A 14,512-nucleotide genomic window follows, 5' to 3' on the forward strand; every position below is an offset into this window, starting at 1 on the left:
TTGGATGCACATAGATCTTATCTTGTCAATAGATGATAAGATAACAATTTTACTTCCATTCACTCTGAATATTTTTACCTAAATTAATCAACTGATCATTTTAATGAAGCTTTATATTGTTTGTCAGTAAATCATGATGACTTGATGGCAGTTTGGCTTGGTACTTAGAAGATCGCACATTAGAATCTCAAATCCAGCGAAATTTGATGTATGTTTGATTAGGCTCTTGTCGCATCTAGCAGGGGATAACTACTACTTTATCATGACTGGTCGTTTGTAAGGATAAAGGATACTGACTCAAGGGCAGAATTGATTGGAGACAAGATTTAAAACTAGGAAATTTACTTTCATATAAGCTTTGTTTATCTTCAAAACTGAAAATTTGTTTTTGAAAAATCAGTTTGCTGCAGATGCTAGTAGTAATAAAAAGCAAAAGAGGCACCTACTTGAAGAAATTATAATGCACACTTTCTGAACTTTCATTATAATCACATATGAAAGAAAATCAGTGCAGTATCTTAATGGTAGAGTGGAAACAATTGCCAAAGGCCATATTCTGTCTAAAATGAAATATGAAAGTTGGAAAACATTGAATTTGTTTATAGTTGATTGGAAACGCCTAAATCTCGACACACACCGAAATTGTATAATGGAATTGCAAGCATAAAATGTGAATTTAAAAATATATATTAGAATTATAGAGTTGATATGATTATAAGAAAAAAATAATAAACATTTTTTTAATCTCTTCCGTTTTAGAATTTGCTAACATTGAAGTTGAATATACAGATTTTAATTTAGCTTGCTTCTAGAAAAATGCTACATTTCAGGGAAAAATTAAAATGCTAAATATTATAAATTACTCGAGTATCAGAAATACGTAATTTCATCTAATTCAAAATTAGAAATGTTTTTGCTTCTTGGTTATTACAATTTACAAATTAATTTGAAAATTAAATTAAGATTGGTTTTAAAACAAATTTCTCGTTGCTGCATAAGTGGTTCGTAAAGTAAGGTAATAAGTCCTCTGATAGAAAAGAACTATTCACGACATCAAAGAAATTGACACAGATAGAAAGGTATTGGTATATATTATTCCACACAGTCAGAAGCATATGTGCCATAGGGAAACCAATCTATCGGAACCGGCATAAAAAAATCAGGATCCAGGTCGCAGAGCCAGAAAACGACGGCTTCCTCAATTTTGGCACCAACTCTGAAATAGCGACTTGCTAGATGCTTCACTTGATGTGATATACGGGCTATAGGAAGAGTGTTATACATTCCAGCGGAAACGCTGAATCAAATTGCACGTATCCCAGACTATATAATGTTGGGGCATATCAGTACACCTTTCGAAAGTAGTTCCACTCGTTTTCTACAAATTTCCGATTACTTTTTGCACTTCATTCACCGACTATGTATCTGTCTCTGCCGCCATCTTCTAATAGAAATTTCGGATCGCTACAACATGTTTGACACTAACTACTGGAGGCGTTTGAATGCTGCTATCTTCTATTCTATGTAGCCATAGAATTTAATTTACAAGGTTATTTGTGTACCCTTGACGGCTTTTGTTATCTTGCTTTTGAACTATGTACGCATTAGGGCAAAATTTTGAACACGTTTCTTCAAGCATTAGTCCTATAATTATTTCGAAAAATTCGTTCTTTAACAGTCTTTAATTAGTAATCGAATAAAGTTGGTCAATCTGAATACATAGCAGTTTGTGCTGGCATCTAGTTGTTTACTGTCGGCAAGTGATTAGAAATAATCATTATTTCCTTTAAATGTAAGGTCATTGACTTCGGGGTAAGACTGTCAGTAAAAGGCATGAACATAAACAAGATGTCACATTTGAAGGGACAGGTAAGATAAAAAAAAAATGTTTATACAGCTGTTAAAGATACACTTTTAAAGAATTTTTACTATCAGATGTTTACCTAAAGAAGAAAAAGAATAATGCATTATCTTGCATTGTGTTTATATTTCACACTTCTGATGTATAAGGTCCAATTTGATCGATGCATTGTTCACATTGCAGGTGTTCTATAAAATACGCCAAACGACGATGACGTCAGAAAAGATATGAAAAATTAAAATTGTAGAAAAGAACATATTTCTTCTAAAGGACTTTTACTCAATTACGACAAAATTTAAATTTTAAATTATATTAAAAATACAGTTTCTAAATTATATAATTGATTTTTTTTCTCATATATGGTTTTACGTGTGTTATGGGAATATTTATATTCATTAAGTATTGATTTCGGTTTTACCTGGGAATGAATGTAAGTTTGTAATATGCTGTCTTTTGACGATAGACTTCCTCAGTTCTAAGTAAAACCTAAATAAACATTAAATTTCTATTCGACAAAATTTATATAAAAGATGATTATTAATAAGAAGAATAGAAACTTGGGAATTTTTAATTATCTGAGTAATTTTAAATTCCCCAATTTTTACTAGCGTATCTCTTATGTTTAATAAATTATTAAGTATGTTCCTTAAACAACGATATTACTTCGCGCTTAAAATTATTACCTAATTAATGAAAATCTATAACAATTTCCATAGTGATAACAGAAAGAATATTTTTATCCCTTCTTTACTCTATGTTTTATCGCCTTCTCTTTATATGATTGAATTCAGAAATTCAAGATGATTTTTCTTCGCGGTCGTAAAAATTTAAGTAAGTAAAAATCTTCCATATAAGTTACTGAAATTGGAGATGTACAATTCTACCAGCAAGTTTGATTGACATGCTGGATTAAATTTCTTCGCAGCTTTAAATCATGATTGATAAGTAAGCAAATATTTGAAACCAGCCGGTGTTGGTTTCCAAAGAGAAATATTTTCAATTTCTCTTAATCAACCCAAGTCTGGAAGGTTAAGATTTAACCGATGATTTATTTCTTCATCTTACATTCCTTCTTCATTCGTCAATTTTATCTTTCATGTGAAATACTATGTAAAATCGGAAGAATTAAGATAAATTTTCGTATGTATCTTTTTACAATTATTGATTACCAGAGCTTTTAGCTTTCTAAATTTATATATATATGGTACCCCTAAGATGTCGCTTTTCTACTTAAAGCTTGGCGGAGAAAATTAGTCGCCAAGCAGAGAGGAAGTGTGTAGATGAGAGCAGTGAAGTGGGAGAAAAACATGATGTAATATATTTTATATGATTTATAAGTAATTAGATTGTGCCCCATTAACCAAAGGTGACAATACATAATCTTTGGACAAATTCGAAGTCTTCCTTGTCCGATCACCATTCACAAATTTATATATTATAAATAAAAGAACCAGCATTGCATTTGGCGGCAGCGGTGGAATTGGACATAAAGGATATATTATTAAATGGATGACAAGTGATCATCGAAATTCTATCTACTTATGGTCAGCTAACGAAGGAAGTGCTCTCGGTAACCAATGGATAAGATTAATGGTCAACGAAAATTCATCAGAGGTGGTCTGGGACTAGCATTTTCTCCGATGGATTAATGGATGGATCGGGTAGATGGACTCCGCATTCTTTATGGCTGCCTGTGTCTCCTCGCTCGCCATCGTTTAGAGCATTCCTGCTAAAATAGAAAGAATTATCTGTGTTGGTGTTATTATGGATATCAGTGGTGGGATCGGAGCTAAAGGATATATAATTAAATGGATGACCGGTGGTCATTGAAATTCTATCTACTTATGGTCAGCTAACGAAGGAAGTGCTCTCAGTAACCTGTGGAAAAGACCAGTGGTCAACGAAAATTCATCAGAGATGGCCTGGGACCAGCATTTTCTCCGATAGATCCCTTACCTTAATGGCTACTTATGTCTCCTCGCTCGCCAAATTCTGGAGCATTTCTACTAAAATCGAAAGAGGTATCTACGTGGGTTACGTTATTATAGCGTCTGTCATCAAGATCGAAAGTCGCAGAGCGCCTCTTGTTCTGTTTTGATTTCGATTTGTGGGAAAGAAAATTTTGAATCTTATAGTGAAAGAAAATAACTGCATGTTGGAATGTATGATTACCTTTTAAGATACTTTTCAATTGTGATGAAAATGTGTTTAAAATGTAAACAGCTTCGTAAATGAAGGAAAGGTAAGTGTATTAAAAATGAAGGAAACGTAGCATAATATGAATTAAATATCTTATTTTCTCTTCTCCTTTCTCTTTCTTTTTACATGGTCACAGTGCTTCTGCTTTGCATTCTTTTATAAGTTTGATGTGTAAATAATAAGAGATGATTATTTAGAAAAATACACTACTAAAATTCTTTATTTGTAATCATTGTTGATAATATGTTTATTTAGTGTTTCAAAATTGCCGATGTTTCTTTAAAAAATTTTGTTGCTAATTTTATTAGAAAAATGCATTTCTTAGTCGTAATATAAGTATATGTATGAATAAGATGTATTGTTTTTTGACAATATCGCAGGTACTTTTCTAAGGATCTAATCTGTGTTTCCGGTTAGAATTTATTTTTGATTATTGTAACATTAGAATTTGTTTTTCAAAAATGTCGTTTTTCGATGTAACAAAAGAGTAGACTTAATTCAATTGGTAGAGGATTTGAACGAATCGGCTACTTCTGACGTGACTAAAGTTTTTTTTATGGAATTTAATTATTGCCAGTAAAAATTATAAAAAAAGATTTGGCTAAAGAATTATTAAAGGTTATCGCAGATGAAAGAATTGAGCAGGAGCAGAAACAAAAGTTAAAAAACGAAAATAAGCTCCAGCTGGAAAGGGAACATAATTTATAACTGGAAAAAGAAAAATTACCTATTGAAAACTTCGTTTGAGTTAGAATTATCGAGTAATTATCAGAATGGTGATTGAATTCGTCGAACAAAAGCATTAAATAAAATTATTAGAATGATTAAGTTATTAACAGTTAAAGTACCCACCAAGTCGGAAGGATGGGATTAATATTTCTCAAGTTTAGAAAAAGCTTTTATTAACGAAAACGTTAATGAGGAAATTGCACCCAAAGTAATGTCATACTTATTAAGGGATTCATAAGGGATTATTCTAAACTAAGACGAATTTTTATAATCATATCAATTCTATAATTCTAATACATATTTTTAAATTCACATTTTATGCATGTAATCCAATATACAACTTTCGGCGAGTGTCGAGATTTAGACGTTTACAATCTATTATAAACAAATTCAATGTTTCCCAAATGTCATATTTCATTTTGGAATGGAATCATTTTGGAGAAGAATATGGGCTTTGGCAATTGTTCTTCCTTTATCATTTGTCTGAAAATCTTCATTTTAATGAAAGTATATTTCATTTTTCTATTAGGGATCTAATAAAAGATTTGGCCCGAGCTTTGACTTCCAGGTTAAAAAAAAACTGAGTCTTTTTTTCAAGGATGAGTTATTCCTAATTATTCCTAATTCTGTCGTGCCATTTTAGTATATCTTTCCTGAAAATCTTCTTATGACATCTTATTTTGAAAATTGTCCTCTTTATTTTAAAAATGGAAACTATTCATTGGACTTTCATTGCTTTAACAAAAATTGGAAGAAATGTATTATGTATGCCGTTCATTCTCGGATTCTGAAATCATTTGCGCTTTTGTACATGCCTCGAGTTCATTTCGCAGAAAAGGAGTGGAGAGGAAAGATGGAAGGAGGAGAGTTCTACATTTAACAATTGGGTAAAAGATTATTCGCAGAATTAGGAGGTATAATAACCACTCATATTTCTGCATAAAACCCCTTAGCGAACTGGAAGCGTCGAAGTCTCAGGATTCTGAAACGAATAGTACTTTAATTGCACAATCAAAAGTTGATATACTAAGCGCAATTTAAACGTTGAACTACTGAAAATTATCATATATTCTCAAAACTCTCTAAGAAAAACAGAACATGAATATTTCATGTAGAAAATGATTAACGTCCCAATACAAACATCTGCAATACTAATATTGAATTACAAAAGTTAAATTATTTATACACTTGCCATAAAAAAATCTGCGTACAAACATTCAATAAATATTCAAGAATAAAAAAAGACTTATTGTAATAATAATATTGATTTCATTTTTATTTATTATATTCCTTATACAATTCAATATATTTTTATAACAATTTCAAAAATATAACACACATTGGGTTTTATTAAATTTAAAAATTACAAGAACTGCTATAAGAACAGCCCTATTCGAATCCTACAAGCCACTGGACAGTTCAAATGAAGTTTAAAGAATAAATACAACGAAAAAAAATAGGGGTGGTCTGAGAAACTGAGATTTCAAAGCAAGGTTGCTTAATGAATCGAAAATATTCCAACTTTCCTATAAATGTTATTCATTTTAACCTAACAAATATAACAATGTTCGATCAAATTTTTATTGATATTTGCCACATTTTTCCTTGTCAACTTTTTTTTTGGCAAATGTGATGGATAAGACAAGGCATGTCAAAGTTTGAAAATTAAAAATAAAACTAATTGTGCATTAACTGCTGAATTTTAATTCAGATACTTGTAAAAACAATACATTAATTAATTTTAAATATATTGCACATTAAATTAGATTACGGAATGAAAATAAATTTACTTAAATTCTTTGATTTTACTTTAAAATGATGCATAAAAAGCAAAAAAATTACATCGACGAAAAATAAAATGGCAATATTTTCCTGATTTTCTAATGATATAAATCAAATTAAAACCTTAAATGAAAAGTTAAAAACAAGGTAATTTATTGTAATGAAACTTAACAATATATTACCTAGAATAAGATTATTTCAAAATTGTATGAGAAAGGCAAAAAATTATATTTATATTTTCCGAAAACTTAAAACTGGAAATAAATCAGCTATTTATCGTCTGAAAATTAGAAAAAAGTTGAAACATGAAATTAACCTTCCAATATGAAAAATTATATCAAAATCGTATTGAAAAGGCAAAAAAAAAAAAATTATTCCCATATTGTTTTTTCAGAAAATATTAAGCTAGAAACATGTATATATATGAAATTTTGGCGAAAAAGTAGCTATTTCAAAAAATTAAAATCGGTTTTCTCTTTTGTCCATAATTAATGGCTAACTAATTACTAATAATACTTATTTGCTTACTAATAGTGTCATGAGAAATATTATTCAGAGTGAATGAGAGCATCATGATAACTTATACTCACATATCCTTTCAGAAATGATAAATAGGAGCAACTGGAATTCTTTAATGAAATAAAGCTACTTTCAAAAACTTGAAGAAGCAAAACCCCTAAATTTAAAGCTAAAACCAATTCCAACGTTTTTTTAATCTAAATTTGTATATTACATTTTTTGAATGAAAAAGCGAAAAATATCTTTAAATTTAGATAAAGCTTTCAAAAACGGATCTTCCATGAACTCTTAAAACAATTTTATATAAAAAAAAATGTCGGATATAATCATCATTTTATGAGAAACTACATGTTTCTCATACTACTTCAACTTTCAAGATTCTAATGAAGCGTCTGAAATAGAAAAATTGGGATGTATTTGCAATTAAATTAGCCGCATGTACAAAAGAAATTTATGGTTCAGAAATGACGAAATTTCTTTTTACCCTGTAATGAAATCTGTCGCTTTCTTTTGAGCTGGTTTTCAGTTACTCAAAATAACGAACTTAAAGTAAAACCATCTATTTTTATATTATTAATGACTAAAATACATGCAACACTGCTTTTTAAATTGATTGAAATTGGATTTGTTTTTTTACTTATAATTTTCATTGTCTTCTCAAAGATGTTTGATCTCTAATGTCTTACCGATTCTTACTTATATACCACAATTAATTTTCGAGTGCATGAATCAGTGTTCTAATATTGATTCAATGAATAATCATTAAAAATAATTGATGGAATGTAACTGGTGAATATCTAGGTTACAGAGAATCACAAAATCTGCTTTTAAAGAATATACTTTTCATCGTCTATATTCTATTTCATATCCTTTAAATTTTTTGTTATAATGTTGTAATCATACAATTTCTATGTAATGCTTTTCCATATAATTTCCTCTAAATCCTCTAGTAAATACGATGAGTAATGTTTAAGAAAATAAACCTCTTATATATTTAAAAAAACTATTTATGAGCATCTACTCAAATTTCATCATAAACTTCTATTTTATTTTCTAAAATAATTATTTTTTATTTTATGCTAGTCTAAAATATATATGTTCTATAACAAATATTCGATTTTGCCGTATGTGTTATTTCTGTGGATTAAATAAAATTTTATTTTCAGATAAACATTTTTTTCTGTGTCAAAAAATTTTATTTACTTTATTGCATGATTTTAAATAAACTGTTTTATTTTTGTTGTATATGAAAATAAACGAGATTTGTTTTAATTTTATATATCTTTTCCTTTTACAGTTTTTCCACCTGACGCAATAGGATCAAGAATAACCCAATTTAAAACTGCATTGATAACTGAGAAGTACCGTTTCAAATTTAAGTGAGAAGGAGCAAGTATCATGAACTTCTAAAACTCAGCAGAGAATTAACAGTGATTTAGACGATATATTGCATAAAAACAAATTTTTTATAATAAAATTTCTAAATGTAATTCATTGTCTCCTAAATGTCAAATTCTGCTGAAAAATTTTGAAAATTTACATATGATATCCATTTTGAATCAACCAGTGTATAAAGATTTTGTAATCGAAAAACAAACCGATTCGATGCATTAAAATGAAACTTGAGATGGGAACCATGTCAACACCTTCTGATAGAGATATTTACATAATAAATGAAGTGATTGCTTCTCCCAAAAATGATCAGCCTATCGATTTAAGGGTGAGAAGTGTTATTCAACGAAATAATAATTGCAATAATTATAATGAACGACAGGCGTTTAGAGAAAGACCAAGGGAAAACTTGATTCTTGCTTCCCTGCTTACAAAAACACCATCTCATCCCACACAAATCCAACAAAATTCCAGCCTTCAGCCATATACCTTTCCTAAGTTAGAGCAAAATGCGAGGAATTGTTCAAGATCCTTGACTTCTAGAGACATGTATTTGAATATTATTCCAGCATATTATGGCATACCTCAACCTCAGTTCGAAGGAGACACAAAACAAAGCATTGTTGAAAAATTAAACATAAATCGTGAATTAACAGATGAATTTTCAGATCATAAATCATGGAACATAAACGCCTGTCGGGATCAAAGTTCTGCCAATATTTCTTCATCCATCCGCAGCATAAATGTTCCATCCACAAGTTTCAGAAGTGTAGCACCTGACATCGGAATGGGAATATGGTCCAATTTCCACAATGGAAAAAATATACTTCCAAAATACTGGAAATATCATACAAAGTATTCTAACCAGCCATCAACTTCTCGGACAGTTCCTGAAAGAGTCGTTCAGAATCAACGAAATTCAAATCCTGATCAATATTCTATCATAAGAGAGCGATTAACCAGTAACCCCATAATTCAGCCACCTCAATCTTCTTTTAATAATTCAGGTCAGACAAGTAGCCGTTTGTACAGGCTTTTACAAAAAAGACCAACGGAGCATACACAGTCTCTTAAAAGAAAGCTGTCATATTCAGTGGATACCACTCAAAATGATACAACGAATCATAAAACTCTCAGGGGTTTGCTATCAACTGGAAAAAAATCACCTCCAACTAATGAAAATCATTTTCAGAATCGTTCATTTTATCAACAGGGACAAATGGAGTACCACATCAAAACTGAAATAAAAACTGAACCACCTGACGAGGATGATGAAATTCAGGTGACATATCAGCAACCCACGCATGCTAGATATCATCAAAAAGTCAATGTACCATCACAAGTTATGTATTATCCTAATGTAATTCGTACTACACCATCTAACGTCTTGAAAGGTCTATTAGTATCAAATTGTAAGACAACTCCTCCTGCACCAAAGCTAAGAAACATATTACCAAGACCAGGCAACATACCTCTTTCTGCACAGGATCCTTCAAGACCAACGAGTGTTTTAGTTGTACCTAGAGCCCCAAGTGCATCCTCCTCCTTACCTTTAAGTACTCTAATTCAATCGAGACCCTCTACTGCTCTGCCAACAAGATCTTCAAGTATTCTTCCGGTGACGAGACCTCGAAGTATTTTACAAACATCAGCATCAACTAATATTTTATCGTCGTCAGGGCCTCCAAGTTCCGGTTCTCCTGGGAGCGAGTCAACATCGAGTGGAAGCACAGATTCTGGTGTCTTCAGCGACAACCTGACGGATGACAGACGAAGATTGAATCGAGTCATGAGTGGACGGCATGTGAAAACTGGTACTGGAGCTAGTATTACAACCCTAAGGCTTTTACGCCAAATGATAATCGATCGAAAAAACAAAACCGATCGAAAATTATAATAAAATTCACAATGCATTTATTTATTAAACATAACTCATACTTTAAGAGTTCCTATAATAGAGAAAAGATGAGAACTATTGAGAGATCATATATTTCATCATGGCACATTCATTGTGTTACACGACTTCGATCAAACATAATGTCAAGATAAATGTGAATTGTGTTAGAACAACACATTTGTTGCCGTTTCTTCTTAAATAAAATTCACAATAATCAAAATTATTTCTTTCATGAAATTTCTAAGGATAAAACAAATTATATTTATTATGCTCTTTATTGGATTTCTGTTCGTGAAAATTTACCCATAATAACTTACCAACATGTGAATTATCAGTACTTAATATACAGAATTCTTTCTTGGCTTCTCTATTGAATTCTCTGGCATAACTGTTAGTGAAGTCACTGAGTGCCGAAGGAAAATTTAATCTTTTGCTCGTATCATAAATTTTTTAAACTGGACGAAGTTTAAACACTTTCAGATATCACATTTAGTAATAATATAGTTCCATTTTTTATAAATTATATTCTATGTATTTTATTCCAGAACAAGACTGAAAGTATAACCTTGAGATATAACCTGTTGAGGTATTTAAATATGTATGACATTTGATTTGATTTGTGCAAATGTGTAAAAAGTTAATAAATAAATGAGTTGATAATTAAATTTTAGCACAAGGGAAATTTTAAAGTATATCGACATTTAGTTGGATCAGCGAAAAAAGCATTTTAATGATTTCTAAGGAATAAAAACCATTAAACTTTATCTAAAACTTAAATAATAAAATGTAATATTGAAACAAGACTGAAAAATTCTGTAATCGATACTATTGCAAAAATATCGACCGTTTTTCTATAATTTTGAAAAAATGCTGATATGAAAATTTTGGCGATTCCTTACTTATTTTGTCTTGGCTTACTTTCTTTTTATGCTTTATTAAACATATAATAAAATGAAGGAATTCATTAAATCAATGGAACTTTTCTAAACCCTTTCAACACGCTTAAAAATATTTTTTGAATGTCAAATTATTCATATTGTATTTCATTTGCAGTACCGATATTTCTAGTGAAAATAAAAAGTCACACAGACTGTAACAATTTCAACCGTAACGGCAATTAGTTGAAAAACTTCAATTTGGAGCTTAAACAGGGTATTGACAATGAAATCTACTTATCTAGTTAATATAATAGCTTTTATTGTGGAGAAATACGAATCCTGCTTATATCTAAAATATAAATATTGTGACATTTCCTTTTTCTTTTGCTTCTGCACTGGTGACTTCCTAACGGCAACAGTAAATTTATTTATTAACAAAATGGATGTTGAATTATGTTTGATTTTCAGGAGCATTTCATTATAAAAAGGACTTGATATACTATCACTTGACAAACAATTGAATCCCCCCTTTCATGCAGTATTTGTACGTAGAACAAGTAGCAGGGCTTTTTAACGATATATATGTGTGTTATATATACAAATTCCAAAGGAAAGAAATGTACTCTTATTTCTTGCCTTTACTCTGTGAATCTTATGCATTTATTTTATTAGATAGTCTGTTTTTCAGAAATATACATAAGGAGATTAAATCTCAAAAACATACAATGTGATCTAAAATTCGAGTCCTTCAGCATTTTACTTAACAATAAATGTTAGCATTTGATGACAGTACCAAAAGATATTTATAAATTAAGTTTACGGAACGAAATGTATTCTTTATAAAAAAAAACATTTCGTTACTCAGTTGCAGGTGTTTGCAATAACCTAATCTGCCCATAAAAGGCAGTATGACAAATCTACATCAAAATACATTCTGTTTTTTGGTACATCTACATATAAATGCTACATTATGACTCTAGGATTATTACCATATTTCTCGTGAAAGATTTAGTACTTTTTAAGTATTTTTTTAATTCTTTTTAAATGGAAATTTAATGAAAATAACTATAAAGTAAAAAGTCAGAAGCCCTTTATTATTCGAATTATTTTCTAAAATTAATGCTTCGATACTCATACAATGGCTTAAAAATTGTGAAAAACGAATCAAGATATTGTAATAATATAGGGTAGGATAATTCTAATGCTTGCAGCAAATATCTGAAGATACTTTTAACATATACATAAAATAACATTTTAACACTACTTTTGTTTTGTTACTCCTGTTAACCATTGCTTATTTTTGCTTTTATATTAATTGTTAAAAGGCGCATCTGATCGATCACATTGCATTTGATATGTGATTTTTTTAACTGAAAGGCAACTTATCAAGATAAATACCAATTGATTAAAAATTTTAATTTCAGAAATGCTGCCATTTATGGTTGAAGAATGATCCAACTCTGGATTCACTGAAAGCCACAGTGAAGAAGGAAAGTACGTTTTTGCTGACTGTTAACTAACTTTTGCTAAATATTTAACAACTAAACAAGGAAAAAAAGTTATTTGCTCATTCAATATTAATGCATATCAACAAGCTCAATTTTAATACAGTCGATTTTTTTAGTAATTTGTTATAAAAAAAATTTCAACAACTGAAGTATTATTTTTATTGCAATTCTTACAATAAAGAGAATACATTAAATTAAAATAAGTAATCAATGGCATAGTTTTAAAAGCGATGTGCATTTTTTTACATCACTTTTATTACTTTCGGGTGAGGTTTTTACAGTGTGACAAAGTAAGATTGATAGACTTACAAATTGCGTATGGTATGGGTATAGTATAATGTATCTGTGTTCATTGTTATATAAATGTTTATTCCATTTTGCATATCAATATGTAACAAACTATACAAATTTGATAATTACAACTTTTTTACTCTCTATTTGTGGAAAAGGTCTGATCTAACATATTCCTAACCTTTAATGTTGTAAAATTATAGTTGTAGATATAGATCACTAGAAATGCTTTTTACTAACCAGTCTTGTGCTCTTTGTAAATCCAAAAGTAGAGATGCGCGTTGAATTTAATTCAGTTTGAATATTAATTTGCTCCTAGAGATTCATTTACACTACATTAACATTTAGCATTTTGGAGGGTAAAATGCCGTTATTTGTAGAGTCTACCTATCCAACTGCATGTAGAATGCTTCAGTTCGTATTTATCCATATTTTCCATTTCAAGTATTAAATCTCTCTACTTTTGGATCATATCTATGTTCTGTGTATGGTGCAATTTGATATCTGCAAACGCCATGAAGACTGACTTTCTTTTATTAAATATTTCTTAACAATTGTTGAAAACAATTTCAGTAAACATTTTGTATCTTTTTGTTCATCTACATAGTACAACATTATTACATTTTTAATTGTTGATTATATAGCAGAGTATCGAAATGTCAGACTACCTCTCATCTAAATCTGTATGAATTTTTCATTTATGCGGATTAATGAGTTCCCTAGGAAACTCGATATCATCAGTTTAATTAATGTCGTTAAGGTTTAAAATTATTTTATTCATCGAAAAAGTGAATGAAGTAGTGTTTACGAAATATTACTATGTATGAATTAAAGATGCACATAACAGTGCAAAATAATGAAAGCATAATTTTTGACACTTTTCAATTGCAAACATTTTCAATTTTTTTTTTATTAATTTATGTGAATTTTCAACGTTGCACCATACTGACTTTTCAAGTTTTCGATGCTCTGCTGTGGTTACAGCAATTCCTTGTTTGAGTATACTGTTATTTTTGAATCGTTTTGTTAAGGATTTCAGTTATTTATAAATTTACTCTGGTGTACATAATGAAGTTCGTGAAAAATTGCATCTTTTACCGATTTTGTTGGCATAAATACATGTCTGAATGACTTAACTGATTGTATTCTTGAATAATAACTTTGTAAACTCTACATGTACAAAGAAATAAAGTTCAATGTTAGAAAAAAATTTGCTAATATTTTTTAAAGGTTTCACACAATTTTCAGAAACTTATTAAAAATTATCTAAAGAAGAATCTTTCATATCGGGATTTATCATAATGGACTTTCAGTACCAAAGAAAATATATTTATAATTCCGCTATTTTTACCATCCACATTCTCTTTCCGATTATTCAACGCATTGTTTGCAATTTCTACAAAAAAAATTATATCATTTTAAAAGAAATTAAAATAATTTCTGAATACCATATGTA

General features: G+C 29.6%; 1 protein-coding gene across 2 annotated transcripts in view; it reads left to right on the top strand.

The window, feature by feature from the left end:
• LOC129960514 (uncharacterized) overlaps positions 1-14,227 on the top strand; it is a 58,756-nt gene extending 44,529 nt beyond the window's left edge. Inside the window, exons 2-3 of one of the 2 annotated variants that reach the window (XM_056073991.1) lie at positions 8,388-10,296; positions 12,682-14,227. In XM_056073991.1, coding sequence (XP_055929966.1) covers positions 8,706-10,296; positions 12,682-12,710 — 1,620 coding nt within the window. In that variant the 5' untranslated portion in view covers positions 8,388-8,705 and the 3' untranslated portion in view covers positions 12,711-14,227. Of the gene's footprint in view, positions 1-8,387 lie in introns of both variants that reach the window. The other variant, XM_056073990.1, reaches the window with a different exon arrangement.
• The last annotated feature ends 285 nt before the right edge of the window (positions 14,228-14,512 follow it).

The sequence above is a fragment of the Argiope bruennichi genome, chromosome X2 (assembly GCF_947563725.1).
Source record: "Argiope bruennichi chromosome X2, qqArgBrue1.1, whole genome shotgun sequence".
Classification (NCBI taxonomy): Eukaryota; Metazoa; Arthropoda; class Arachnida; order Araneae; family Araneidae; genus Argiope; species Argiope bruennichi.